At 46.5% G+C, this 24,891-nt stretch overlaps 2 protein-coding genes across 7 annotated transcripts; one reads left to right on the top strand and one right to left on the bottom strand.

Annotated features, from left to right (window-relative positions):
* Window positions 1-11,745: 11,745 nt before the first annotated feature.
* Timm17b (translocase of inner mitochondrial membrane 17b) lies at window positions 11,746-20,062 on the bottom strand. 3 transcript variants are annotated; one of them, NM_011591.5, is made up of 6 exons: window positions 19,929-20,062; window positions 18,338-18,437; window positions 15,662-15,725; window positions 13,199-13,327; window positions 13,007-13,117; window positions 11,746-12,910 (listed from the first exon to the last, which is right to left on the bottom strand). In NM_011591.5, exons 1-6 carry the CDS (start codon window positions 19,952-19,954, stop codon window positions 12,822-12,824), a joined length of 519 nt encoding a protein of 172 aa, NP_035721.1. In that variant the 5' UTR covers window positions 19,955-20,062; the 3' UTR covers window positions 11,746-12,821. The 3 variants fall into 3 exon arrangements, 2 of the variants coding, with proteins under 2 accessions (NP_035721.1, NP_001300622.1); NM_001313693.1 differs by lacking the exon at window positions 19,929-20,062 and adding an exon at window positions 19,633-19,721; NR_132589.1 differs by lacking the exon at window positions 18,338-18,437.
* Window positions 20,063-20,128: 66 nt separating this feature from the next.
* Window positions 20,129-24,879, top strand: Pqbp1 (polyglutamine binding protein 1). 4 transcript variants are annotated; one of them, NM_001252529.1, is made up of 7 exons: window positions 20,129-20,229; window positions 20,762-20,847; window positions 22,986-23,097; window positions 23,293-23,405; window positions 23,516-23,794; window positions 24,170-24,233; window positions 24,531-24,879. In NM_001252529.1, the coding sequence occupies exons 1-7, from the start codon at window positions 20,156-20,158 to the stop codon at window positions 24,685-24,687; spliced, it is 885 nt and encodes a 294-aa protein (NP_001239458.1). In that variant the 5' UTR covers window positions 20,129-20,155; the 3' UTR covers window positions 24,688-24,879. The 4 variants fall into 4 exon arrangements, with proteins under 4 accessions (NP_001239458.1, NP_001239457.1, NP_062351.2 ...); NM_001252528.1 differs by lacking the exon at window positions 20,129-20,229 and adding an exon at window positions 20,398-20,432; NM_019478.4 differs by lacking the exon at window positions 20,129-20,229 and adding an exon at window positions 20,398-20,627.
* Window positions 24,880-24,891: the final 12 nt, after the last annotated feature.

The raw sequence follows: 24,891 nt of genomic DNA, 5'->3' as shown, positions 1-24,891 counted from the left end.
TACTAACAACTGCAACCTCAGAATGACACTTAAAGATCTACAGGCGTGATATTAAGTAGGAGCTTACTAAATGCTCCCTTCATTTCATTTCTCTCACTGTGCTCTCGTTTCCACAGGTATTCTGTGGCAATTGTGCACCCCTACTCACACACAACAAATATGTAAATGTTTTTTAAATGATACAACAAAAGGTTGAAAGAGCCAGGCCTAGTGGCACAGGCTTGCCATCCCCAACCACTTGGGAGGCTAAAGAAGAAGGTTCTCCACTTCAAGGCCTGTCTGGACTACATCTAGTTCAACAGTCTAGGGATGTAGTTCATCTGGTACAGTTTTTGCCTAGCATATACAAAGCCCTAGGTTTGATTCTGGGCACCCCATAAACTGGGTGTGGCAGTGCAGCCCTCATCTATGATGTAGCCTTCTTTTTTCCTTTGAACAGTTCTCTACATAGCCCCGTGGCTGTCCAAGAACTTACTATGTAATCTAGGCTAGCCTTGAATTGACAGAGATGTGCAGATCTGCCTCCTGAGGGCTGGGATTAAAGTCATAAAATGCTGTGCCCCACACAAAGCAGGCTCTAGACCAGCAAAAACACACAAATAGTTTAAGGCCAGCCTGTACAATGTAATGAGATCCTATCGCAAAATCAAAAGTGAAAAGGGGGATTTGAGTGGGTAGCTCCATCAAAGGGGTCTTGCCCAGCACGAATCCCCAGTGGGGCAAGAGGGAAGGGGGCTGGAGAGAGAAGCCCAAGCTCTGCGGTAAAGCATAAACACGAGTTCCATGCCACCACCATAGGAAGAGACAAAACGTCCCCAACCCAGGAATGGTTGGCACATTCCTGTAACCTTCCTTGGTACCAGGAGGCAGAGGCAGGAGGGTCATAAGTTTAAGGTCAGTTTGGGCCACACAGGGCGTTCAAGGATATCTAGCAGCTAGATAATGTCTCAATCAGGAGAGGTAGAGCGGGATAGAGATTATTCGTAGAGCACGTTCATGCTTGGAGTTCACCAAGAAAAATAGAAATAAAACAAATAAATAAACCATCAGCTGGGCGTGCTATCACTGGCCTTTAATCCCAGCACTCAGAAGGCAGAAGCAGGCAGATCTCTGCTGAGTTCCTGGTCAACCTGGTCTACATAGAAAGTTCCAAAGCTGGGCTGGAGAGATGGCACAGTGGGTAAGAGCACGGTCGTGAGTTCAATTTCCAGCAACCGCATGGTGGCTCACAACCACCCGTAATGAGATCTGATGCCCTCTACTGGTGCATCTGGAGACAGCTACAGTGTACTCACATATAAACAAACAAATAAATAAATGTATGTTAAAAGAAAGAAAGAAAGAAAGAAAGAAAGAAAGAAAGAAAGAAAGAAAGAAAGAAAGAAAGAAAGAAAGAAAGAAAGTTCGTTCCAAAGCAATCTGGGCTGCAAAGAGAAACCATGTTCTTAAAGAACAGCCAAACAACAACCACAAGAACCCAAAACACTGGAATGATCCATCAAAGACTGGGAATGTAGCTCACTAGTGAAGCATTTCTATAGCTGGATTTGAACATCAGCACCAAACCCAGAGGATTCTGATAAAATCAGTGTGTGTATCCCAAAGGGGGAAACCCTGGAGAGGGCAATGCTGACAGTGCGTCGTTCTGGATACAGAACCAGTGGTTGCTATATCTTCCTTTACTGGAAAATAAAGTTATGATTAGAACACGCTGCTGCAAAAATCTATATATTTTCATTGAGAATTAAAACTAAAAAAAATAAAGTGAAATTAAAACAACATATGATGACATGGCATAGATTAAATGTGAAGGAGAGCCAGGCATAGTGGCATACCCCTTTTATCCCAGCACTCAGGAGGTAGAAGCAGGAAGTTCTGTTAATTCAAGGCCAGCCTGGTCTACGTAGAGAGTTTCAGGTCAGCCAGTGCTACGCAGAGAGACCCTGTCTCAAAAACTAAAAACTAAAAACAAGTAAAATAAATAATAAAAGTGAAGCAAAGAGCCAGTCCACTGGTGCACTCCTGTAATTCCAGCACTTGGGGAGCTGAGGCTGGCGGATAGTGAGTTCCAGCACAGCCTAGAATGTATACAAGACCCTATCTAAAAGAAAAAAATGGGCAAAAGAAAGATGCACCTCTGTGGTCTAAGGCATAGATAGCTGATCTGTTGATTTGTCTGTATGTTCCCAGGATCACAGATGACAACACAATGCAAATCCTTTCCTGGCTACTTTTATGAAAGTCTGGCTTGGTCATACACAGCTGTAATACCAGCCCTTGGAAGGCCAAGGCAGAAGGACTGGTGCTGTTGCAAGTCTATGGCTAGTTAGATTTACATAAGAGCAAGGCCAGCCAGAACTGCATAGGAGACTCTGCCTCAAATCACATACAAAAAAAAAAGTGTATTTCTTTATGGACCTGAGGATTAAACACCAATATAACAGACACACACTTGAGATGGCTTCCATTTCCCCCACCTCTTGGTGTCCATGTCTTTTACTTATATAATCTAGTCCCATCGAGTGTATATGTGACTACAAGTAGCAGGTTATATGTAACAAACGTATATATTAACGATAAGATGAAATAACCCTTTGCTAAGGAGACTCCTAACTTGATAAGGCAAGCAGCCACTGGGGTATCTTGTTTTTTGTTTTTGTTGTTTGTCTGTTTTTTGAGACAGAGCTTCTCTGTTGTAGCCCTGGCTGCCCTGGAACTTGCTCTTTAGGACTTATGGCATCTTAAATAGCAAAGGTTACAAGCTCTCTGGCTGGACTATAGGAGCTAAGGCATAATGGGCTAAGGATTCCTTGGGCATCCAGTAGGAAACTGAAGCTCTCCTTTCTATATGTTTTATAATTCTAAAGACCTTGGAAGTGACTACTTTCCTGGTTGTGCCTCAGATGATACTGTAGTCCCAACCAATACTGTGACTCCACTTTGAGAGAATCTTAGTAGGAAACACAACTAAGTCAGCCCTGACTTCTCTTCCTCCCTTCCTCCCTCCCGCCCCCCATCCATCTCGGGAGGGGTGGGAATGGGGTCCAAGGCTTTGAACATATTAAGCAAATGCTTTCCTATTGAGCCCCAATTTCCCATCCCAGCCCTAAACCCTTACTTCTGACCTCCCTTCCCCGCCCCCCCCAAAAGACCCTGCCTATTTACTATTGTTTGTTGCTTCGTAGTCCTGGGGATGCAACCTAAGGTTTCTTCTCTGTCCTGACTACAAGTTGAGATTTGTAGTAATAGAAAACTAGTGTAAGATGGGTGGTGGCGCACACCTTCAATCCAAGCACTCAGGAGGCAGAGGCAGGCAGATCTTGAGTTCGAGGCCAGCCTGGTCTACAAAATGAATTCCAGGACAGTCATGACTACACAGAGAAACCCTGTCTCAAAAAACAAAGTAAAACAACCCCCCCCCCATCTACATACTGGAGCTAGAGAGAAGACTCCACATTTAGGAGCACTTGCTGCTCTTCTAGAGCACTCCCGTGGCTCAGAGCCCTTTGTATCTCCAATTCTAGGGAAGCTGCTGCCCTCTTCTGGCCCCCGCAGGCGCTGAATGCATGTTGTACACATAGATACATACATGCAGGCAAAACACTCATATACCTAAAATAAAAGTGACATATAAGCCAGCATTTGGGAGGCAGAGGCAGGCAGATTTTTTTAGTTTGAGGCCATCCTGGTCTACAGAGTGAGTTCCAAGACAGACAGACAGGGCTACACAGAGAAACCCTGTCTCAGAAAACCAAAGGGGGGGGGGGGAAGACATGAAAAATGTCTAGGATAAAGGAAATCTATAGACAGTTGATTTGTGGTAGTCTAATTTTTTAAAAAATTTTATTGAAATATTTAAAAATGATTTGAACACAGACATTTCATAAAACTTTGATGAAACAATTATATATTATAAAAATTGTGCCGGGCGTGGTGGTGCACAAAAAAACAAAAACAAAAACAAATTGTTTTGAAAGTGTTCTTTTTTGTTTTTTGTTTTTTTCAAGACAGGGTTTCTCTGAGTAGCCCTGGCTGTCCTAGAACTCACTTTGTAGACCAGGCTGGCCTCGAACTCAGAAATCCGCCTGCCTCTGCCTCCCGAGTATTGGGATTAAAGGCGTGTGCCACCACGCCTGGCTCAATAAATCATTTTTAAAAAATAATGTCCAAAATTTATAAACAACTCAATAAGCTAGAACAACTCAAAAAACCCAATTTAAAAAATAGTGTACAGCCGGGCGTGGGGCGCATGCCTTTAATCCCAGCACTTGGGAGGCAGAGGCAGGCAGATTTCTGAGTTCAAAGCCAGCCTGCTCTACAAAGTGAGTTCCAGGACAGCCAGGGCTGTCAAACAAACAAACAAACAAACAAACAAACAAACAAACAAACACTGCTCCCTCTGTCCAGCTACTTCCCCAAATAAAACCTTTCTTATATCCCTTAAACAATGAAACGTGTTCTTGCTATTCTCTCCAGGTTTGCCCTAAATTACCAAACTCAAGTAGTGCTTGTTTCTGGCCTAAATAGTTGGACGTACAAGTTAGCACACCATACCAGGTCACAATATTAAGTTACTGTGTTTCTGTATGCACGAGCAAGCACCCTGGAGATCACACTCAGATTTTCGAGGATACGAAACAAGCACTCTATCACTGAGCTGGGTCTTCAGTTTTATATTCTCAGCCTGAAATCATGGCTCACACCTGTAATTCCACAACCTGAGAAGCAGAGGCAGAAGAAGGCCTTTCTTTAGAAGAAGACCAGCCAGGGCTACATAGTTCCCGGCTAACTAGGGCTAGAGCAAAATGCTGCTTCCTTTCCAAACTGATACACATTATTTTGTGGTGCTAGAGAATCCAACCTAGGAGTCCCACTTGGTAGGCAAGCCCTCAGCACTGATAGACAATTATAATACAATCGCCAAATCCAGTTTTGTTTTGTTTTTGTTTTTTTTGTATTGTGGGGATCCAAACCTGGGGTCTCAAGTCAGTAAGATAAGCACCCTGCCACTGAGTTACACCTCTAAACCTCTAGCTGAATATTTTAAGAAAAAAAAAACAATAAATATATAATTAATGTATGAATTCTTGTAAAAATTATAGTTGACTATTCAAATTAGCATTATAAATAGCTCACAAAAGGAGGCACCTCACGTGTTCATGGGTAGATAAGTAAGGTTCAAACTTAAAGTAGATCTAGGAAAAGTTAGGGAACTTAACTTGACATAGAGCACTTGTTTAGTACTCTTGAGGCCCTGGACTCCATCTCCAACAGTGCAATAAAAAACGATGTCAAATGTTTCAGGGGCTTGGGATATAGCGCAGTTGATGGAGCGCTTGCCTACCACCCCCCGAACTCTGAACTCTTCTCTCCCTAGCACCACACAAATGGTTCTCCAGGGTGGTGTGTTCTGATCCCCAGATGCACTGTGATACCCAGGAGGTAGCGGCAGGAGGATCAGCACCACAAGGCCATCCATGGCTGCACAGGTCGCTAGAGGTCTGCCTGCCCTACAGGAGGTCTGTTTCAAAACACACACACACACACACACACACACACACGCACACGCACACGCACACGCACACGCACACGCACACACACACACGCACAGGAGCTCCAGAGTTCCAGAGATGGGCAATGGCAGTTGTTTTTCACAATGGGAACTTGTTTCATGCTTTTAGCTCAACTCTATGAAAAGCCACACTCTATGGTTGTGATTTTTTTTAAGATTTATTTATTTATTATATGTAAGTACACTGTAGCTGTCTTCAGACACTCCAGAAGAGGGCACCAGATCTTGTTAGGGATGGTTGTGAGCCACCATGTGGTTGCTGGGAATTGAACTCACGACCTTCAGAAGAGCAGTCAGTGCTCTTAACCGCTGAGCCATCTCTCCAGCTCCAAGAGATATTTCTTTTTTTAAAAAAATATTTATTTATTTATTATATGTAAGTACACTGAAGCTGTCTTCAGACACACCAGTCAGATCTCCTTACGGATGGTTGTGAGCCACCATGTGGTTGCTGGGACTTGAACTCAGGACCTTCAGAAGAGCAGTCGGGTGCTCTTACCCGCTGAGCCATCTCACCAGCCCCTATGGTTGTGATTTTTGTAAAATACATTTTTTTTGGTTGTGGTCTTTTGTTTCTTGGAATGCAACTCCTAAAATCCTTGGAATATTCAAAACAATGATTATCTTGTTATATGCTAATGAGTAAGCTGTTGACTGACCACCTTTAGGGTGGGGGCTGGGTGACTAGACACCAGATGGAACTGGAGAACTGGAACTTGGGGCTTACCTCCAACTTCTCTAGAGACTAGCTAAAGGTTATGTTTATGATCCATGGTTATAATGAATTGTATTCATAAACTGAGGCCCAAAAAAGACTGGATTCCAAGGGGTTATGCTTAGCTGGACACAGTAATTCCTTGAGTCTGGCACTCCTGGAGAGGGCATGAGATCTCTTTGTCCCCACCCTCATCCTATCCATCTCTTCATTTGGGTTTTAATCAGTATCTTTTGTAGCATCTAGTATAATACGTAGGCAAGCATAGGTAAAGTATTGCCCTAGCACTGTATTCAAACTGAGGAGGGCTTGGGGAGCCTGCTTCTAGCATGCTAACCAAATGTAAAGGTAAGGACTTCTGAGAGCTCACAAGAGAGTGCTGTCTGACGCTACCCTTCCCCCACGGAACCCCCTGCCATTGTGTGTGTGTGGGGCAATCAAACCCAAGGAAACCCCCCCAGGGCTTTGTAATTAACAAGGGAAGTGTGTGTGTGTGTGTGTGTGTGTGTGTGTGTGGTGGGGGTGGAGTCTAGGGCTGAGTACCCTGTACTCAGGATAGAACTGATTAGAAGACACCTACCTGGGAACTGGCAAAAGGCATCTGGCCCTAAGTGTTCTGTTCTGATTGATAAGGAGGAAGGAGTATAAGGATCCGAACTGGCCGGGCGTGGTGGCACACGCCTTTAGTCCCAGCACTTGGGAGGCAGAGGCAGGCGGATTTCTGAGTTCCAGGCCAGCCTGGTCTACAAAGTGAGTTCCAGGACAGCCAGGGCTATACAGAAAAAGGGCTGTCTCAAAAAAGCTGAACTGGGCTTTCCCTCTTACAGTCTCAGGATGATTAAAATGTTAACTTTCAGTCTATGTCAATCACTCAGATCTGGGGTGACACCAGCTAGAACCTTGGGACCTGCCTTAGTCTCGGGATCAGTAGGCTCATGACCTTGTCTGGTCATGTTACTATTCTTTTCTCCGTTCCTCTCCTCCCTCCCTCCTCTCCTGGTTTCTGTTGGGTTTTCCTGTGTGCAGCCCTCCAGAGCCTTTTCCTTGAGCATGTGTGTGGAGTGATTCTCACTCCAGAGACAAGTGATAGACCGCATTGCTCCTTCGGGATCCTCACACCTCTCTTTTTAACAACCATAACAAACTTTTTCCAGCTGGGCGGTGGTGGCGCACACCTTTAATCCCAGCACTTGGGAGGCAGAGGCAGGTGGATTTCTGAGTTCGAGGCCAGCCTGGTCTACAGAGTGAGTTCCAGGACAGCCAGGGCTACACAGAGAAAAACCCTGTCTGGAAACAAACTTTTTCTAAATATTAGTGCATACACAACACACATGTAGACATTAGAAGACAGCTTGTGGGAGCTGGTTCTGTTTTTCACTACATGGGTTCTGAGGCCTTGAACTTAAGTCTTCAGACTTGGTAGCAAGTCCCATTACTTGCTGCTCCATCTGGCCAGCCCCTTTACAGGCCTTCTTGTAAGATAGCAGATCTAGGCCACGCAGAGAGCCAGGGAGAACAAATGGGACGCGAGGGACGGAACCGAGACCAGAGGTTAAGGAAGGAAAGCCATGGAAGCTTCCGGAAGGAGTAAACTGAAAGAACGCCTCAGAAATCCTAGACAGAAGAGATGGCATAAAGGAGCTGGAGGAATTAGAGGTGAGGGGCTAGGGCATAGCTCGGTGGGGAAGTACTTGTCTGGTGTAAGGGTCTAGGTTTACTTAACTCTGGAGAGTCTATAGCTCTGACTGCTCTGAAACTGGCTATGGAGATCACTGGCCTCAGAGATCTGTCTACCTCTACCTAGTACATGCTGGAATAAAAGGTGTGTGCCACCATTTCTGGCCAGCACGTGATAGAGGCCTGATGCCCTGTGAGTCCAGCCCCTGAACCCAAAGGGCAAGCAAGTGCCTCTATGTCACTACCTGTGACCCCTCCACTATTTGCTGTTTCCCTTTAGTTGTATACATATACTGGTATTTTTCCACAGCTGTCACCAGCATTTCACAGGAGAAATCTGTGCAGCTGATCTGAGAGCTGGGGACATAGCTCAATTGGGAGAATGCTTACCTAACACACAGGAGGACCTGGGTTTGATTTTTGCACCATGTAAATAAGCAGAGCCTGATCATACAAACCTTGTTAATTCCAGCATTCAGGAAGCAGAGGACAGGCCTGAAAGTTCAAGGTCATTGTCTGCTATTTGTGTCTATGTGGGTGTGTGTTTCTGCATACACAACACACATGTAGACTTGAGAAGGCAGCTTGAGGCCAGCCTGGGTTAGGGACCTCTTAAAACTAAAAGAAAATTTGAAGGAACCAGAAAGATGCAGGTGAGTCATGTCTGCTGCAAAATAACTAGGCAGCTGCAGCTCGAGGAGGCCAGAGGCACTGAGTCCAGTCTCTGAACACAAAGGGCAAGCAAGCGCTTCCATGCCACCTGCTGTTCACTCCTCTCAACTTGCTCCTTCCCTTCAGTTGTGTACATCTAATGGAGTTCCACACAGCTGCCTCCCTGCATCTTCCATCCTGCTTGTCACATGGCCTTTCCCCCCAGCGGATATTAAGTGTACAAAAGAAAACCTCATAGGAATTACTGTGGACTTTGCAAACGTCCCCGGCTAACCCGTCTCTCCTCTTCCTCATCCTTATCTTCTTCCCTACCAGTCTGTCCCCTAATTATATGTTGTCTTTCTGTTCTGCAGTCTACACAAGAGAAAAACGATTAAATACCTGTCCTGGCTTGTTTTGCATAACAATATTTCAGTTCCATCAAATTTCCTACAAAGTAATTTCCTTTACAGATGACTATAATTCTAGTCGTATTCATGTGTGTGTGCGTGTATATTTTATCTTCTCTTCAGCTCATGGCCACCTAGGAAGATCACCAAAGCTGTGAATGACGGTGCAATAACTATGGATGTGTGAGCTCTCTCTGTGGTATGTTGGCTCCTTTAGGTGTATGCCCAGTAGTAGAGCTGGGTCATATGGTAGATTTGTTTTGAGTAACCTTTCTACTGATACATTCTCACCAGTACTGTAGGAGTCCCTCATCATTTGATGACAGCAATTTACACTTCAGAAAGACGGAATCCTGCTGTAATTTTGATTTGCTTTTCCCTGAGAGTGGAAGATATTCAACTTTGCCCCGCATTTTGTTTTCTTCAGACAGGATCTCATTATGTAGGCCTTGCAAAATGTATATATTATCCATGAGCTCACTGGTAGTGCAGCAGTCACAGTGACAAAACCAATCCAGTCTCTGGAAATTTTTGTGCCTCTATATGGCATATGACCCCCGGTAGAGACAATGCTTATCCCATCCATGGAAGGGTTTACACAGAATGTCAGAACCTGGGATCTTTCCCATACTTTCCCTCTCCTCAAATGAAAACTCATTTCTGAACATACTGTGGTCACCCTTAAAAAACAAATTGGAGCCAGGCGGTGGTGGCTCACGCCTTTAATCCCAGCACTTGGAAGGCAGAGGCAGGAGGATTTCTGAGTTCTAGGCCAGCCTGGTCTACAGAGTGAGTTCCAGGACAGCCAGGACTACACAGAGAAACCCTGTCTCAAAAACAAACAACCAAACCAAACCAAACCAAACCCTCTCCAAAACAACTGGGTTGCCAGTGGCTCGGTTGGTAAGGGCACTTGCCATTGAACCTTACTACCTGAATCTGATCCTGGAAACCAACAGAGCAGGAGGAGGGCTAACCCTGCACATGTTCATTGTGACATGTCTACCCGCACTCCCAATAAATGAGTCTATTTAAAAAGTCTGGGTGGAGCCGGGCATGGTGGCACATGCCTTTAATCCCAGCACTTGGGAGGCAGAGGCAGGTGGATCTCTGAGTTCGAGGCCAGCCTGGTCTACAAAGTGAGTTCTAGGACAGCCAGGGCTATACAGAGAAACCCTGTCTTGAAAAACCAAAAAAGGGCTGGAGAGATGGCTCAGTGGTTAAGAGCCCTTGCTGCTCTTCCAGAGGACCTGGGTTCAATTCCCAGCATCCACATGGTGGCTCACAACTGTCTGTAACTGCTGTTCCATAGATGAATGCAGGGAAAACACAAGTGCCCATAAAATAAAGATAGATAAGTCCTTTTTAAAAAAAAAAAAGAAAAAAAAAAAAAAGAAAAAAAGGTCTGGGCGGGGCAGTGGTGATGCATGGCACTCCGGAGGCTGAGAGAGGTGGCCAAGTGGATCTCTTGAGTTCAAGCTCAGGCAATAGAGCAAGTTCCAGGATGGTCAGAGCTACACAGAGAAACCAAGTCTCCAAAAACAAAACAAATCTTCAATTCTGGCACTTGGGAGACAAAAGGATGAGGATTTTGAAGTCAGTCTAGACAATAATACTGAGACCTTATTTTTATTTTGTTTTTGTTTTTTTTTTTTTGTTTTAAAGATTTATTATTATATGTAAGTACACTGTAGCTGTCTTTAGACACACCAGAGGAGTGCGTCAGATCTCATTATGGGTGGTTGTGAGCCACCATGTGGTCGCTGGGATTTGAACTCAGGACCTTTGGAAGAGCAGTCAGTGTTCTTACCCGCTGAGCCATCTCTCCAGCCCGAGACCTTATTTTTAAAAACAAACAAACAAATAAAAAGAAAACCACTGGTTCCCCATAGCAGTTAGGAATCTAAGGCAGGAAGATCAGTTCACAGGACAAGCCACTGTTATATAGCAAGTTGGAGGCCAGCCTGGGCTACTTGATACAAGTGAGACCCTGTCTTGAAAGACAAACAGCAAGCAAGGTGTGGAAGCATACCCCTTTAATCCCAGCACTTATCCACAGCCCATTCGCACCGCAACAGTCACAGTGGAAATTTCTATGCCTCTATATGCAACTGGACCCCAAGAGACAAGAGTTATCCCATCCACTTAAGGGTTTACACATGTCAGAACCTGGGAGCAGTCCATCTGGATAACAGAGAAGGCAGGCAGACCTCTGAGTTCGAGGCCACCCTGGCCTACAGAGTGAATTCCAGGACAGGCAGGGCTAAAAAGTGAGAGCCTGTCTCAAGAAAGAAACAGCAGAAGATAAAATGAAGTGGATAGGGATGAAGAGAAGATCTGAGTGGAGGTAGAGAAGGGAAAGATACTATCAAAATATATATGAAAATATGAAATAAAAATAATTTAAAATGTAATTAGTGACAGTAACAAAAAACAGCAAATGTAAAAAGATCTAGACATCAGCAAAGGAGAAAGTGACAGGGACGGAGTCTTCTTTTGACGCCTGGGCCTCCACCCCAGAGCTGTAATACGGCCACATGGACTTTTGTTTTCGAGACAGGGTTTCTCTGTGTAGCCCTGGCTGTCCTGGAACTCACTTTGTAGACCAGGCTGGCCTCGAACTCAGAAATCTGCCTGCCTCTGCCTCCCAAGTGCTGGGATTAAAGGCGTGCACCAGCACTGCCCAGCTTTTGCTCTTTCTTCTTTTTTTTTTTCTTTTTGGTTTGCTTTTGTTTTTCAAGACAGGGTTCTCTGAGTAACAGCCGTGGCTGTCCTGGGATAAGCTCTGTAGACTAGGCTGTCCTTCAGCTCACAGAGATCTGTGTGTCTCCGCTTCGGCCTCTGTGCTGCTCTGGGCTGGATTAAAGTGTGCACTACCACGCCCAGGGCAAAGGCTTTTCTCACGCGCCTGGTTTCCCATGCTCTCCACGGGGAGCCTGTACCAGGAGGGTCTGCAGTATGTTTGCACAGCATACACATGCTCCCAGCAATCCTTGTCCTTCTTTCCTGCGTGCACGAAGCATGTCTAGGCACCTAACCACGTTTATGCATGTGTCTAATTCATCTTTTTGACTATTCCCTCCCTTGCTCATTCATTTTGTAAACCTTTACTAGAGGTTGGGTGTGGTAGTATCATACAAGTTCAAGTTCAGTTTAGACAACACAGTGACACCCTGCTTCTTCTTTTTTTTTGTTTTTTGTTTTTGAGACAGGGTTTCTCTGTGTAGCCCTGGCTGTCCTGGAGCTCACTCTGTAGACCAGGCTGGCCTTGAACTCAGAAATCTGCCTGTCTCTGCCTCCCAAGTGCTGGGATTACAGGTGTGTGCCACCATGCCCAGCTGAGACCCTGCTTCTTTCTCCCACTTCCCAATACAAAAAACAAAACAAAACAAAAACCATCAAAACCCTTCAAACCCATTCACCATGAAATCTCAAGCCCTAGACTTTCCAAGCCCCTTCTGAGGAGAGAGAGGGCCATCTGGGTGACTGAAGGCAGACATACACAGACATTTCAAAACTGGCTTTAAACATTCATCAGGGTGCCACACGAGGGCTCTGGGGGTGAGAGAATTGTTACACGTATGAAGCTGGGATGCCCTAAGACACAAAAAGGGAACCCATATGACAAGGCTGCTGGGGTGTCCCCACCCCTACCACAAAACCAGAGAGTAGAATTGAGGCCCTCTGTGAAGGCCTCTCAGGGCTATGTAGGAGCCAGTCCTCCCTTGGAGGTAGATCATCCGGGAGGGAACTGAGGAGTGGCTCCCACGGTGGCGGGGGTCAGGCAGCGGCTTCCTCAGTGGTACTGCTGGTAGTTGGGATAACCTGGGGCCGGAGATCCCTCTTTCGGGGTTAGCTGGCTGGGGTCCTCCAAGAATGGGGGTGCTGGAGAAGGGAGAATGAGGTAATGAGGCGAGGAAGCATGGAGAGGGTTGACAGTGCTTCCTGACTCTCCCTGCCCACCGCCCACCAAGTTCTCACCATTTCGGAACTGCTGGGCAGTATAGCGGGTGAGAAGGATGCCAACACCCTCAATGAGGGCCAACAGGATGCCTCCCATCATCGCAGAGCCCACCATGGCCAGCGGACCACCTGGGAGGCGGAAAGACACACAGCTGAGGAAGGGCAGGCAGGACAGGGCAAGGACTGGGGTGAGAGGCTGGCGGCACTCACTGCGCGCAGCCAGCACAGCTCCAGTCAACGCTCCACTGCTGATGGAATTCCAGGGGTCTTCTTTGCCCCGTAGCCGGACCAGGCCACAGTCGATGGTGGAGAACAGACCTCCCCACACTGCAAAGCTTCCTGTAGGGGAAATAAGAGTCTGAATCACACAATCTGAGACTCCACGTAGCTCAACATCTGGAAACTTCCAAGGCCTGAAGACTGGCCAAGAAAGAGTGCTGGGACCGGAGATGTGGCTCTGTGGTAGATGCTTGCATAGGGTGATCCCCTCCCCCCACTAAACAAATAAATATGACCAGGATATAGTATGATGCCAGCACCTGGGAAGCTCAGGTAGGAGGACCGCAAAGGCTTAGACACCTATACAGTGGAGGCTGTCTCAAAAACAGGAGGCCATGGGGCACAACCTTAGCACCAAATACAAGAAGGAAGAAAGTCCAGCTATAGAACTAGGTATAGTCCATCTTTCTCACTGTGAAAGGTTCCACATCTGATTGGGGCTGTAGTTATTATCATCAAAATCCTTTCACTTTTTTTTTTCTCTCTCTCTCTTTTTTTTTTTTTTTTTTTGGTTTTTTGAGACAGGGTTTCTCTGTATAGCCCTGGCTGTCCTGGAACTCACTCTGTAGACCAGGCTGGCCTCGAACTCAGAAATCCGCCTGCCTCTGCTTCCTGAGTGCTGGGATTAAAGGCATCCGCCACCACACCACCACCCAGCAATCCTTTCCCTTTTTTTTTTTTTTTTGGTTTTTCGAGTCAGGGTTTCTCTGTGTAGCCCTGGCTGTCCTGGAACTCACTCTGTAGACCAGGCTGGCCTCGAACTCAGAAATCCACCTGCCTCTACTTCCCAAGTGCTGGGATTAAAGGCGTGCGCCACCACGCCCGGTTAATCCTTTCACTTTTATTTGGGAAATGGACACATGCACATTAACCTCTCATACAGCTTTCTTTGGGAGGGGGCAGTTCAAAACATAGTTTCTCTGTGTAGCCATGGCTGTCCTGGAACTCACTCTATAGACTAGGCTGGACTCAAACTGAGAAATCCACCTGTCTCTGCCTCTCAAGTACTGGGATTAAAGGCGTGTTCACACAGCTTTCAATGCAGCAACTTTCACCCTGTAAATACCATGTGGAGTTGGAATTCTGGTTTTGATTTCAGGGAGAAGGAAAAGAGGGCAGAAAGCCAGAACACAATATATATTATTAAACAGTCATAATCTAGAAATCCAAAAGGCTTCAAAAGCTACATACAACTCTTTGAGCATGTCACGATACCAGAAACAGTTCCATAGCTGACCTCATATAACATGAAACAGTAAAAAAATGCAAGAGAACCAAACATGTTGCTATAAAACTAGCTGGTGTGGTGGTAGGCACCGGTAGCCCCAGCTACATGGGAGGTGGAGGAGCTACAGCAGGTAGCTTTGTTTTCTTGGTGGTAGCGTTGGACCTCAGGGTTTCACAGGTTAGTTAACTGCTTTACCACGTCCCGACACCCCCATCTCTCCCTCTTTTTTGAGACACTATCTGATTAAGTCAAGGCTGCACTCAAACTGGCTATGTAGTCAAGGATAACCTTGAAGTTCTGATTCATCGGCCTCCATTGCTAAAATGCCAAGATTACATGTGGGCACCATCATACCCAGACTTTATGCAGTGAACCCAGGGCTTTGTGCTGCTAGGTAAGTACTCTACAAACTAAACTACATTCCCAGTCTCAAGATTCCATCTCTTAATAAAAAATGAAATATTCAGTGTTAGGAATCTGTCATAGTGACAGAGTACTTGTCTAGCATGCTCAATCCATCTCTACTATAATACAGGAAACAATTGCATATGTTTATAGTGTTTAAAAAAACCACTTTGGAGCCGGGCGTGGTGGTGCATGCCTTTAATCCCAGCACTCGGGAGGTAGAGGCAGGCGGATTTCTGAGTTCGAGGCCAGCCTGGTCTACAAAGTGAGTTCCAGGACAGCCAAGGCTATACAGAGAAACCCTGTCTCGAAAAACCAAAAACCAAAAAACAAACCAACAAACCCCTGCCAATTGGGTGGTCAATTATCAGATGAGGTTTGGAGGAGGACTGCTACTAGCATCAGGTCCCCTAACAGAGAAGAGCCAGGATCTGGACTTAAACTGCAGAAGCCCCCAGGCTTGGGAGTGCACCCCTTTAATCCCAGGACTTAGAAGGAAGAAGTAGAGAAAGGGGTAGGAGAATCTCTGTGAGGGTAGCCTGGTCTACAGAGTGAGTTCCAGGACAGCCAAGGCTATACAGAGAGACCCTGTCTCAAAAACAAATCAACCGCAATACGTATTCGTGCCCTTTCATATTAGACTGTGGGGAAGTTGCAGTCAGACTTTGAGTTAGAATCTGGACCTATAACTTACAGTCTAGTTTCAAAGGATCAATTACCCTTAAAGTTCCTAACACATCTTTATGGTTCCACGATCTCACCTCCAATCTGGGGTGCCCGGATCCTCACAGCATTGACACTACCTCTGAACCGGTGTCGAATTCCCTGGAGAAAGCAAGGAGAGGTGTTAGAGGAGGGGTAAGAGCACTCACTGGCAGGCAGGGTTGCAGGCTTTATAAAAAGGAAGGGGTGCTGGGGTCCTCAGTGGTAGAGCATGTGTCCATAATGAGCAAGGCTCAGGGTTCGTCTATGCCCAGCACTGCAACAAAGAAGGCATGGGAAAGCTACTAGATGCAGAGCAGCAGCCAAAGAACCAGGAGGATGGAGAGAAAATCCAACAGAGATATTCTCAGAGTGAGGTTGCTCAGTTTCATTTCTTCACTCATTCACTCACTCAATATACAATGAGCAGGCACACATGCCAGGTTACATCCTATATGCAGGGGTCTCAGAGTGTGTACACAGTAGTGGCAAGTAAGATAGCTTCAGGCAGCAAAATGCAATCTAGAGCAGCGCTTTTCTACTCACGGGTTCTGACTCCCTTTTGGTGGACCCCCTTCCACGGGGGTCACCCAAGACCATGACATTGTAAACACAGATATTTACATTGTGATTCATAACAGTAGCAAAATTACATGAACTTTTATGTAGTAGCAATGAAATTTTATGGTTGAGGGTCACCACTACATGAGGATCTAACTGTATTAAAGGGTCACAAAACTTGGACCCTTTAATTAGGTTGAGACCTGGGGTGGCGCATGCCTTCAATCCCAGCACTCAGGAGGCAGAAGCAGGTGGACCTCTGTGAATTTGAGGCCAGCCTGGTCTACAGAGGCAGTTCCACGACAGCCAGGGATACACAGAGAAATCATGCTTCAAAAAATAGGGCTGGGGCTATCCCAAAAGCTGTTGCCTGTCTGTGGGATATGTTCTACTAGCTGGGCTGCCTTCTCTGGCCTTAGTGGGAGAGAAGTACCTAGCCTCATAGACATTTGATGTGCCAGAACTGCGGAGGTTGGTGGTGGTGGGGGGATATCGGTAGTGCAGTGAGCAGGATGTAAAGTGAATAGGAAAACACAAATAAATAGTTAAATAAATAAATGAAAGAAAAAATGAAGGTTAAGAACCACCGCCCTGCTGGACGTGGTGGCAACGCCTTTAATCCCAGCACTCGGGAGGCAGAGGCAGATGGATTTCTGAGTTCAAGGCCAGCCTGGTCTACAAAGTGAGTTCCAGGACAGCCAGGGCTATACAGAGAAACCCTGTCTCGAAATACCAAAAAAAGAACAACCGCCCTAGGAAGAGTGACAGTGAGCAAGGAGCAAAGTGAACCTGCATTAGAGGAACCTGTGAAGGAGGCTGAGGCTGCAGCTCGGCAATATTCTTAGCATGCAGGATGGGAAGATGGAGGTACCAGACTCCATTCCTTAGTGCAGAAGAAAAAAAGAAGAGGGCGCAATACGTGCGAAGATTCCCAAAAATGAGAACTATGGACAAAGGTGCAGGAAGGAGAGTTCTAGGAGCTGAGGACGACTCCGAGCAAGACAGAAAGGCTACAGAACCAGGTATGCTGCCAGATGCCTGGAATGCTAGTACTTGGAAAGCCGGGACAGGAGGATTTGAAGTTGTGTGCCAACCTGTGCTGCGGAAAACGGTTTGTGTGTGTCTGTGTGGAATATACACATGACCGTGCAGGTGTGTGAACATGTGGAAGTCAGAGTATCTCACTGAACCAACTTCTAGCTAGGCTGACTGGCCAGCAAGCTCTAGGGATATATATGCCTGTCTTGTGTTCCATCACCTCCACCACTGTTAGAGGCATAGTAAGCATGCCTCATGCTTGCTACCAAATCCAATGAGCCTTCTATCTTCAAGGGGTGGGGCTCAAAGGAAAGGTATTATATTACTCTCTCCTTCAACTTAAAGGTTCTTTCTGCCAGGCAGTGGTGACGTACGCCTTTAATCCCAGCACTTGGGAGGTAGAGGCTGGCAGATTTCTGAGTTTGAGGCCGGCAGCCTGGTCTACAGGGTGAGTTCCAGGACAACCAGGGCTATACAGAGAAACCCTGTCTCAAAAAATCCAAAAAAAAAAAAAAAAAAAAAAAAAAGAAAAAGAAAAAGAAAAAAAAAAGGTTCTTTCTGCCCAACTCCTGTCATTTTCCTGTATAGAGGATTTTTTGAGGGGGGGTGGGGGAGACAGGGTTTTTCTGTGTAGCCCTGGTTGTCCCAAAATTCACTCTGTAGACCAGATCTGGCCTCAACTCACAGATCTGACTGCCTTTACCTCCCAAGGGCTGGGATTAAAGGTGTGTGGCACCACCATCCATATAGAATTTTATCCCAAAGACTGTCTTGTGGTAAAATCTACGGTGTATACACATTGAAAATTTGATGCTAACCCTTTTCTTTTTATTCTAATTCTAAGGATGGAACTGTGGGCACCCCACACACACATACACACCCACCCACTTGCTTAAATCAACTGTTCTACCACTGAGCTAAATACTTCTAGCCCCTAAGACTGTTTCTGACAGTACAGTATTTCCAGAGTTCTAGCTGGATAGTTGAAGAACAGAATCCCTCAAACCCTAAATCCAGAAGCCAGGCCCAACACACAGTAGGTGAACAATCAACAGAATGTTCAGTATGCTCAGAGCAGTACTCCTATGTCAGCAAGACCGCAGATTCCCACACCACTGGAGGAAGGCCCAACTCACAACAGGGGCATTGCGGAAGCCCTTGATAGCCTGGAAGACTCCACCACCAATGACACCCATGGTGAAAGCTCCACCGCAATCATCCACAATTCGCCATGGGCTGCAAGCAGGAAGGAAAAGATTGGGTTAATGTGAGACCCTGCCCTGCTTGGAGAACCAAACAGGGAAGCTCAGGACTGATGCAGAACACCTTAGATGACAACAAATTAGTTCTGACACTTTTTATATTCCCCAGAAAGCCAGAAAGGAAAACCAGATGTGTTTCTGCACACCTGTGATCAACACTTGGAAGGCTGAGACAGGAGGATCACAAGTTGGCAGTCCAACTTGGGCTCTAAATGGAGACCCTGTCCCACAAAGAAAGTTTGTGCCTTTTAATACCAGCACTCTGAGGTCAGAGGTCAGCCTAGTCTAGTCAGTTCGAGGCCAGCCAGGGTTCTATAGTGAGATACTGTCTCAAAACAAACAAACCCCAAAAGAAAAGGTTTGTAAATCTATCTGTGGTACAAAAGTGAGAAAACAATTTGGGATGGGGGAGGTGTCTCACCACATAGCCTTGCAACGATGGGTTTACTACTGGCAGAGCAGTGCTCTTGATTACAAGCAAGCGTCAATACAACTGTTTTTGTCATTATCAAAAATCAAATGGCTTTGGAATCTAGGTCCCCTGTCCCCCACAATCTGTCTCTTGCTTAAATCAACTACTCTACCACTGAGCCCCTATGACTGTTTCTGACAATACAGTATTCTCAGAGAGTTCTACGTGAAACTAGATTTGAAGAACAGAGTCCCTCAAATCCTAGAACCAGGAGCCAAAAACAAAATGGTTTTTGTTACTATCAAAAATCAGTAAGAGTTGTCATGTGCCTGGCAGGGGTGGTTCACGCCTTTAATCCCAGAACTTGGGGGGCAGAGGCAGGAGGATTTCTTAGTTCAAGACTACAGAGTGAGTTCCAGGACAGCCAGGGCTACACCACAGAGTAACCGTGTCTGGGAGGGGGGGGGGGGAGTTGTCGTGTCAGGCTTCAATAGTGTTAACTAGCAAACGTTATTTAAGTAAAATATAAACAGGGTGACTGACACTCGGTTCGACACAAAAAGCACGTCCAGAGAAACCCTTGTGTCCTTTTAAAACCTAAATCGGACAAATCAAAAGACCGTGCGGAAAAGCCAGGTGCCATCTGGCTTAGCCCACAGTGAGTTCACACATGCCCTATCCTATGTCAAAAGCCAGCCTGAGAAAAGCGACACGAAGAAACCCTGTGGATATTGGCTCCACGCCTCTCCTCCCTCACCGCCGGAATGGATCTGCCCAGCGTTTCTCTTTTGGCTCACAAAGGGGGTCTAGGAGAAGAGCCAGGGCAACAGTGCGATAGTTTGTCCCACACCGCACATACTGGGACACTCCACGGTGGCGGTTTTTTGACGAAGTCCGAGTGGGAGGGGCCATGCCGGATGCGCAGAGGCAGTGAAGTTTCCGAGCCTCCCGGGTCAGGGACTTGACACTGCAGCCCCTGCCTTCCCCGCCCGCCTCCCGTTGTCCGCCTGAGCGTCGCGCGGACTGTCCCGAAGCCTGTGCCCATCGCCGTACCAAGGTTCGCGAGCGTACTCCTCCATGGCGCCAGAGTCCGGCCTGGCGCAGTCGGTGGCGCGGGCGAGACACTCCCCCCGTCCCCCTCCCGCTCCGAAACGCCCACAAGCTCTGAGGCGCTGTACGTAGACCAAGGGAACAATTGGTTCTTCTCTGCTTACGTAAGGCCAACGGCGCGCTCTTATTGGCTAGCCAGAAGGGCCACATCCGTTCCATGTAAGCGTCGGATGCGACCAGTTAATTGCACCTGGGGAGAGTCGAGGAGCCTGTTGTGCTTTAAACCAAGAGCCCTTCGGTGTTGGTAAGCACTGTGCCAATGAGGGAGAGGAGGGTAAGGAGATAGACTTTGACTAATCGCACAGTTGTACTGGTAAGGCTGGGGTGTAAGCTTTCTTTTAAAGCTGGAGATGGCGTTGGCATTGTATCTCCCCCATCCTAGCGCCTTGGTTCCGCCCACCGTGCGGACTTTGAGGAACGTTGGGTGATCCCATTTCTGGGTTGCGGGTGTGTGGCACTTGGTCCCTTGGGTGATGGGTGGAGCCTTGGTCTAGAGAGGAACTGGGTCTTTGGTCCATCCGGTCTCCAGTGCCTGGGTCCGGAGAGTTCTGCTGATCCTAATTCTGGCCATATTGCTACATATCTCTTTTATCTTTTAGCACGCATTTTTGTTCTCTTCCAGCTACTGTTGCAGTTACGTAGGTGTGTGTGTGTGTGTGTGTGTGTGTGTGTGTGTGTGTGTGTGTGTGTGTGTGTGAACACACGCGTGGTTACTGGCTATCCAGATTGAAATGTTAATCAGATCTGCCCTTCAGTACTGTCTTGTCTGTTTCTAGGTCTGGTCAGCTACCCACTATGCCGCTTCCTGTTGCGCTGCAGACCCGCTTGGCGAAGAGGGGCATCCTCAAACATCTGGAGCCGGGTGAGAAAACTAAAAGCAGATGCATCTATCATGTGCCAGTGTTAATAGACGTTCTGCTGTTTATTCTATTCTTTATTCCCCCTTTTCTCCGCCCCCTCCCGCCCCTGTCGAACCTAGGTGTTTGCTAAGTAAGTGCTCTGCCATCTTCTGCCGTCCTAGTGTGCATCTTCCCCCGCCCCCTTGTACTGCTGGGGTTAGACCAGAGCTCTTGGATGCGCTCTATTGAAGTATATCTCCTTGACTGGCACCTTGGTTTTGATACTTGGTATCTTGCATGGCCTGGCAGGCATCTCGTTGTCAATATAATTTTTTCTGATATTCATTACTTCTTCGTGGTTGGTGGGTGCTGTGTGAAGTGTAAGGCTGGAGGGATAGCTTTAATTTAAGTCATGAATCAAGTGGACACGGTGGCAGGTACAAATATCTCAGGTACTAAGGAGGCTGAGCTACAAACATGGCTTGAGTCCAGGAGGTCAAGGCCAGACATGGCAATTTGGCAAGACCCAGTCTTCAAAAAATAAAAAACAAATAGACATAAGTATGGTGGCATTCATCTGTAGTCCCCAGCATGGCTGGGGCAGGTAAAAGGGATCACAGGAGACAGCCTGGTTTACATACTGAATTCTAGGCCAGATATACATGTGTCTGTGTGTGTATGTACACATGTATATATGTGTATATATATGTGTGTGTATCAGAAAATAAGTAAAATAAACCCATGACTGCATGGTATTTAACTAATTAATGTTTGAGACATGGTCTCATTCTGTACTTCTGGCAGGCCTGGGACCCATTCTGTATATCAGGCTGGCTTTGCATTCATCAAGATCTGCCTGTCTCCGCTTTCCTAATGCTAGGATTAAGGGTCCAAAAAGGCATCTGATCTATCCTGCAGTCTCCTATGTGCCAAATACAGTGACAGGATGCTGATGCTCTATGTTTACCTCAGCAGAGGTACTTGGGTGATGGGCACCATAACCATTAACATTTATTTAAGGCTGCCTAAGTGCCTGGCACGTATGATATGCTAACAGTCAAAAAAGATGATCTGGGGGCTGGAGAGATGGCTCAGCAGTTAAGAGCACTGACTGCTCTTCTGAAGGTCCTGAGTTCAAATCTCAGCAATCACATGGTGGCTCACAACCATCTGTAATGAGATCTGATGTCCTCTTCTGGAGTGTCTGAAGACAGCTACAGTGTACTTACATATAATAAATAAATAAATAAATCTTTAAAAAAAAGATGATCTCTTAATAAGATTTACTGTATTACTAGGTGCTAATTATACATTATTGCCAATAGTAATAAAGTGGGGCATGAGTTTTGACCTATATGGTGTGCTAGGCACTGGAAAAGTACATCATATTATTGTATGGACAACTGACATCTATTACAAGACTACTTTGTGCCAGACATAGACTTTGTGCCTAACAGTACTAATAATGACCACTGATATTTGTTTTCTTGGGGGTGTTAGGATATGAATCCAGGGCTTCAGGCAAACCCCATATCATTAGTGTTTCTTTTAAATCTTTTTGAGTACTGAGCCCACTGCTGATAGTGTTTATTAGCAATATGGACAATCATACCTGACATCTCTTTTGGTGTCACTATGATGTTGTAGGCACATGCATTTTATTGTTAATTATACCCAGAGCTTAAATCTGTTATGTGCTTACTGATGGCCAGGCACTGGGCTGATAAGAGACACCATCTTTATTCTACTATCACTAGATGTCTGCTGCAAGCTTGCTGTATATCCGCCCCTAGGAATAGAGTCAAAGCAATGTTTACATCAATTCCTTGTTATCCAATATTCATGAGCCAGAAACCCATTGAAGTTCAGGATATGGATAGATTAGCCATTATTTTAGGCAACCCCCCTACTGTTCCAAGCCATTTCATTGAAATACGTTGGGATAATACAATGCCACATGGTATCTGAACTCAGGAATTGATTGGATATCAAATTTTTGAAGATTATCAACGCTGAGCATGTACTTCTGTCTTCCCTGCATGGTGGTGTAGATGTGAGTGGTCAGTCATGTCTCCATGCCTGAGAATAGGAGGAGAACCCCCACACACACACCATCACTATCGGGTAATTCAACTGCTTTTCTCCTTCCCCATTCTTCCAGAGCCAGAGGAAGAGATTATTGCTGAAGACTACGATGATGATCCTGTTGACTATGAGGCCACCCGGATAGAGGGTCTGCCACCGAGCTGGTACAAGGTGTTTGACCCTTCTTGGTGAGCCTACCAACATGGTGGGATGGACTTCATGGACAACATGGTGGCCTTGCCCTTCCTGTGTTCTCTCTTACTGTGGGTCGAGAGGGACGAGATGTGCATGTGGGACCATGAAGCAGATCTGGACGCAGGTTGAGGTGACAGGTGGTATAAGGGACATCTGAGCTGACACTCCCTCCCTCTCACTGCCCACAGCGGACTCCCTTACTATTGGAATGTGGAGACAGACCTTGTGTCGTGGCTCTCACCACATGATCCTAACTTTGTCGTTACCAAATCCGCCAAGAAAGTCAGGAACAATAATGCAGGTGAGTTGGCAGATGCAGGGATGCTTTAGTGATTCTTGCAGTCTCGGAGAGAGGCTGAAGAGAGACCATATGTGTAAGAGAGAGGCTTCAGGATTTGTGTGTTACCATAGATGCTGAGGACAAGTCGGACCGGAATCTTGAAAAGGTGGACAGAAATCATGAGAAGTCAGATCGTAGTCATGAGAAGCCAGACAGGAGCCACGAGAAGGCAGACCGAAACCACGAGAAGAATGACAGAGAACGAGAGCGCAACTACGACAAAGTGGATAGAGAGAGAGATCGGGACAGGGAACGAGAGCGGGCATTTGACAAGGCAGACCGGGAAGAGGGCAAAGACCGACGCCACCATCGCAGAGAGGAACTGGCTCCTTACCCCAAGAACAAGAAAGGTAAGCACAGCCGGACGAGGTGGTGCATGCCTTTAATCCCAGCTCTTGGGAGGCAGAGGGAGGTGGATTTCTGAGTTCGAGGCCAGCCTGGTCTACAGAGTGAGTTCCAGGACAGCCAGGGCTACACAGAGAAACCCTGTCTCAGAAACCAAAAAAAAAAAAAAAAAAAAAAAATAAAGAGAAAGAAAGAAAGGTAAGCACATGAGTTTGGGACTTACATGAGTCAAATGAGGTACCAGGGCACAGAATGTCTAGTTCATGCCTAGTCTTCTGAAGGGTGCTGTGGGCCATGTGAATCACTGGTATTACTTTTTCCTGTGAGGAGGGGCTCCTTGGTCTCAAGTAAAGAACTTATCCTGCTATTTATTTCTATAGCGACGAGCCGCAAAGATGAAGAATTAGACCCCATGGACCCCAGCTCATACTCAGATGCACCCCGGTAAGTGAAGCCTTTGGCAGTCTTTTTTGTTCAGGATTGCCACCATGCTTTAATCTTGGGCAATTAAGGGAGGCCCACTCCACCCTCTTTTTTTTTGTTTTTTTGTTTTTTGTTTTTTCGAGATAGGGTTTCTCTGTATAGCCCTGGCTGTCCTGGAACTCACTCTGAAGACCAGGCTGGCCTCGAACTCAGAAATCCACCTGCCTCTGCCTCCTGAGTGCTGGGATTAAAGGCGTGCGCCACCAACACCTGGCCACTCCACCCTCTTCCTGTACTCTAATTCTCTCTTGTCCCCAGGGGCACATGGTCAACAGGACTCCCCAAGAGGAACGAGGCCAAGACAGGTGCTGACACCACGGCAGCTGGGCCCCTCTTCCAGCAGCGCCCTTACCCTTCCCCGGGCGCTGTGCTCCGCGCCAATGCAGAAGCCTCCCGAACCAAACAGCAGGACTGACTGACCCCTTGTTCCCTGTAGCTTTGGCAGTTTGCGTTTCTGTGTTTCTTCCTTGTGGCTCTGGGACAGGAGCCATGGCTTCTATGTGCTGCATTATTATTCCACCAGTGAGCTACACTCCCGGCCCCTTTAGTGTTGTTTGTAAACAACAAGCCCTTGTTGTTTAATAAAAGCTTTTTTTGTGGAACATATCCATGAGGCTTG

Source organism: Mus musculus, chromosome X, assembly GCF_000001635.26.
Source record: "Mus musculus strain C57BL/6J chromosome X, GRCm38.p6 C57BL/6J".
Lineage (NCBI taxonomy): Eukaryota > Metazoa > Chordata > Mammalia > Rodentia > Muridae > Mus > Mus musculus.
The sequence above is the reverse complement of the archived record's forward strand: the minus strand, read 5'-3'. Positions and strand labels throughout refer to the sequence as shown.